The sequence below is a fragment of the Branchiostoma belcheri genome, unplaced genomic scaffold, assembly GCF_001625305.1.
Source record: "Branchiostoma belcheri isolate BF01 breed outbred unplaced genomic scaffold, Haploidv18h27 scaffold784, whole genome shotgun sequence".
Classification (NCBI taxonomy): Eukaryota; Metazoa; Chordata; class Leptocardii; order Amphioxiformes; family Branchiostomatidae; genus Branchiostoma; species Branchiostoma belcheri.
The window spans coordinates 1-3,821 of NW_017804447.1; the positions used below are offsets into that span (position 1 = coordinate 1).

The 3,821-nt window shown below is 44.8% G+C and overlaps 1 protein-coding gene across 2 annotated transcripts in view; it reads right to left on the bottom strand.

The window, feature by feature from the left end:
- Window positions 1–990: 990 nt before the first annotated feature.
- Window positions 991–3,821, bottom strand: part of LOC109485841 (intelectin-1-like) — a 7,974-nt gene continuing 5,143 nt past the window's right edge. Inside the window, exon 8 of one of the 2 annotated variants that reach the window (XM_019789513.1) lies at window positions 991–1,811. In XM_019789513.1, the coding sequence (XP_019645072.1) occupies window positions 1,558–1,811 (254 nt within the window). In that variant the 3' untranslated portion in view covers window positions 991–1,557. The remainder of the gene's footprint in view (window positions 1,812–3,821) is intronic. The other variant, XM_019789511.1, reaches the window with a different exon arrangement.

Consider the following 3,821-nt stretch of genomic DNA (forward strand, 5'->3'; position numbering starts at 1 on the left):
ATGTTCCGACCAGAATCCGTCTTGTATCTTAGTCTCCACCACAGCCACACGTTCCAGAAGTGACTGACTCTTCTCTCTCCAGTACACCAACTCCTTCTCCACCGAGGCAAGCCGCTCTCGCAGGGAGGCGACGTCGTCTTGCCGAACCTGGCCTCCGCTGTGCAGGAAGCTCACGAGCAGGACGGCCACGGTTACCGCCAAGCTGCACACGGCCAGCCCCGCCGACAGGGACAGCCGCTCGCTCCTGTGCTCGTGCGCCATTTTTCTGATGCGTACTTTCGAATTCTCTTCACTCATTTGCTCGGCTAGACCTTCTGACAGGCAATCTTAGAGATATCAAATCAAACGGGAAACGGGCACTTGCGTCTGCAATAGCGACCGCTGAATTTTACTTCCTTCTGAGACTGGAATATTTTACTTCCGCCAGCTGCGACTTAGGTTTGTTCTAGTCGTCAAACCACTTACGATGCCCACCTATCAAATGTTCTCACGATCACCGAAGTGAACCTATGTATTGTTCTGGATAACTTTTTGGTTCAGCGGACACTCACTTTATAAAACCTCTGTGGTACGTGGTTTTCTCTTCACTCATGGACTCGACTGGACCTTCGGACAGGCAATCTTCAGAGATATAAAATTAAACGGGAAATGACAGAGGTACCTGCGTCTGCAGTACCGACGACCGAAGTTTGCTTCGTTTTGAAACTGGAATATTTTACTTCCTCCTGCTACTTGGGTTTTTCAGCTGTCACCGTGACAATAGACTTATGACGTTCCCCACCTATCCAATGTTCTCACCTGCTGTCTAAGTAAACACATCTATTGTTCGATCTGGATAAAAGCTTGGTTTGAAGGAGGGAACACAGGACAATGCCAATTCGCAAGTGGATAACGCTCCATATAAAAGTGCTTAGTGTAGCCTCAAAGAAAAAAGAAGAATTTAGCAAGTAAAATGCCCCCCCCCCGTTTAAACGCAGTGGAATAGTCCATACATCAGACGGTCAAACAACCACCTGCAAACAACAGTAATAACAGACACGCCATGTTTTCATTCAATGACTTTACTACTAGTGGCTACGGAGTCAACTCAGGAGTACGTACAGTAAAGGAATTAACGGAAACTTTCAAATTACATCCACTGATTTGGCACACATCAGATATAACAGAGCACATGCAGCTGCAGATGTCTTACTGAGGAATGATTGCAGTGTAAAGTAGGTCAATCAGCTAAAGAGTTATCCCACTCTACTCATTACGCTTCCCTTTTGTTCTGCTTTACTCCATCTATGGTATACTGAGACATTTGTACATCCTCTCCTATTCAAATCCTACCTTTTACTCATCTTTAGGCCTTCTAACAATGTTACATGACATATCCCATAACGCATACCATAATGATAAGAAACGTTTGAATGCAAGTCATTTCTTGCACCAACAAGGCACAACGGAACATTACATAAAGTTTCCTGAAGATGATTTGTTCAAGCCAGCTGATTTTCACACACTATTGTCACAGAGAAATAATAGACTAGTAATCTGACTTCCTCGGCAATCATTTTAGCGGTAAAAGAAGAGAACTGCTGACTCCAGTTCCAGCCTGCTGCTGCTCCAGCCGGTGTGGGTTCCGTATCCATCCCAGGCCTTGGACGAGAAGTCTCCACACTGCCGAGGGGCTGCTTCTTCCCAGTACGCCGCACCGCCGATGCAGACAGCTTCTGAATCACCACCGTTGTACCTCACTCCTGGGCACACAGCGAGGGGAGCGCGTTCATTGTTGAACACACGAAACTGCACAAACCCTGGGGTCACCTCTGAAACAGCAATAAGTGGCACTAAGAAACTAATGTTGCGAATGTCTATTCGCGAGACTGTCTGACCTGATTACTAGACGACTCCTCAACAATACGGAATCCGTCGGGTCGTCCATGAATAGTCCATAAAATGCATTTCGTGTCATGGAGAAGACTAACAAGACTGGCAATGAAAAACATACATTGCCATGGCGACGGTGGTTGCTGTTAGGGTTATTGTTTGCATGGCACTGCCATGACACTGCCATGATGGTACCTGTTAAGTCTAGACAGATACAGTGCACTCCTCCCCTGAGTGTATAGTGAACGAGCCCCGGGGTCACAGAAAGCAGGGCCATAGGGCAGACAGATCTTCCCAAGGGTTTCTAGGAATGTGGGCATAGATGTGGGTCAGAGAAATGCCTGTGGACATTCCGCATGCCTGTGGACAAAATGCTAACCATTCACTGGGTACGGCATGTGGGGAATGTGGCTAGAATGTGGGACATACACTTGACATACAATTCCTACCTAGTGAAATTCCAGGAAACCCTTGGGACATTGTGGAAATTGTACAGATTGACAAGACTCTCATGATGTTCATGAAGTCGGTACAGATTCACAAGACTAAAAATTCTTGTGAATCTGTACCGACAGTCTTCTGAGCTCTGCTGCATTTAAACAGGTACTATTATTATGATATCTTTCTCTTCTATTATAATAATTGAGAAGTTTATTGCAAATTCATGCCCAGAGGCTAATTGTCAGTTACAAACATAAAAGGACATTGCAGAACAGTATATAATATAACTAAAATCTACATGATGAAAGGTAGTTGTCTAAAATTGTAGCTATGTCTAAAACTATGTCTGAAGGGTTTGACTTCCCTTTTGAAAACTGTAGAAGCTTCGAAGACATCATCAGTGCATATCTGTAAGTCTCCTTCTCAGCATTTCCCCAACATGTTCAGATTCACAACGTGATCGACTTTACTCACAGAAGTAATTCTAAAATGTCTTTAGAGGTTGTAGCTTATTCACCTGGAAGGCATGTGGGAAAGGAATGTGAGCAAAAATGTAGGGCTTCCACTTGGAAGGCTTGAAGACTTCCACTTGGAAGGAATGTTGTAAGGCATGTGCGAATGCATGGAAGCAAGAATGTAAAACTTCCACTTGGAAGGCATGTGGGAATGGCAAGAATGTAAAACATCCACTTGGAAGACATGTGGGAATGAGGGCCAGAAAGTAGGACATCCATAAGACTTCAGCGCATGTGCAGACAGGCATTGACGACATGCCACAAATCCCTAGGGTTTACAGCGCATGTTAAGAATGCAGGCATAGCAACCATACCACTATATGTCCCACCGGTTTTCAGCGCATGACGAAGGGCAGGCATTGTACAAATTCCACGTTGTTCCAAATCGAACAGCTCCCGAATGAAACGTCGTTGTTCTCATCAGGAGAAACCACACCACCACTAAGCGCTTAAATCGTAAATGGCAACAACACATCTGAGTAACCTACAATTTAAAGACGACCGCCCGCGTTTCACGGACTGGACTTGACAGTTAACAGGATAATATTGCTGAGGTGGCTAAGAAAATGGAACTGGGCACACAGAGGACCAACGTTCTGGGCGGAAATAGTTCACATAGGACTGTGTGACAGCCGGAGAGGAATTATTGTGCAAGCCAAAACTGATGATCTTGGGCCTGAAAAAAAAGGTTTACCCTTCTACTAGTTTTCAAAAAGTACATCACATGGCAGAAGGTGCGAATGACCCCTTGCAGTTGTCGTTTTTGGGTAGGTATTTTTTCTTAACCGGAGGCCTTCCGCAAGCACCCTATGGCCAGGCAAACTTAAGGTAATGTAACAGGAAATCCATTTAAGGCTAAATAGAGCCGTATAAAACACCTGTGTCGATGGTCTTACAGAAGTACAAATCTCTCTCTGGTGTAGATAGTATGCAGATGTATTGTCATATATCATACATGATTAATTTTACGGTCATACTTAGGACTGCATGCAC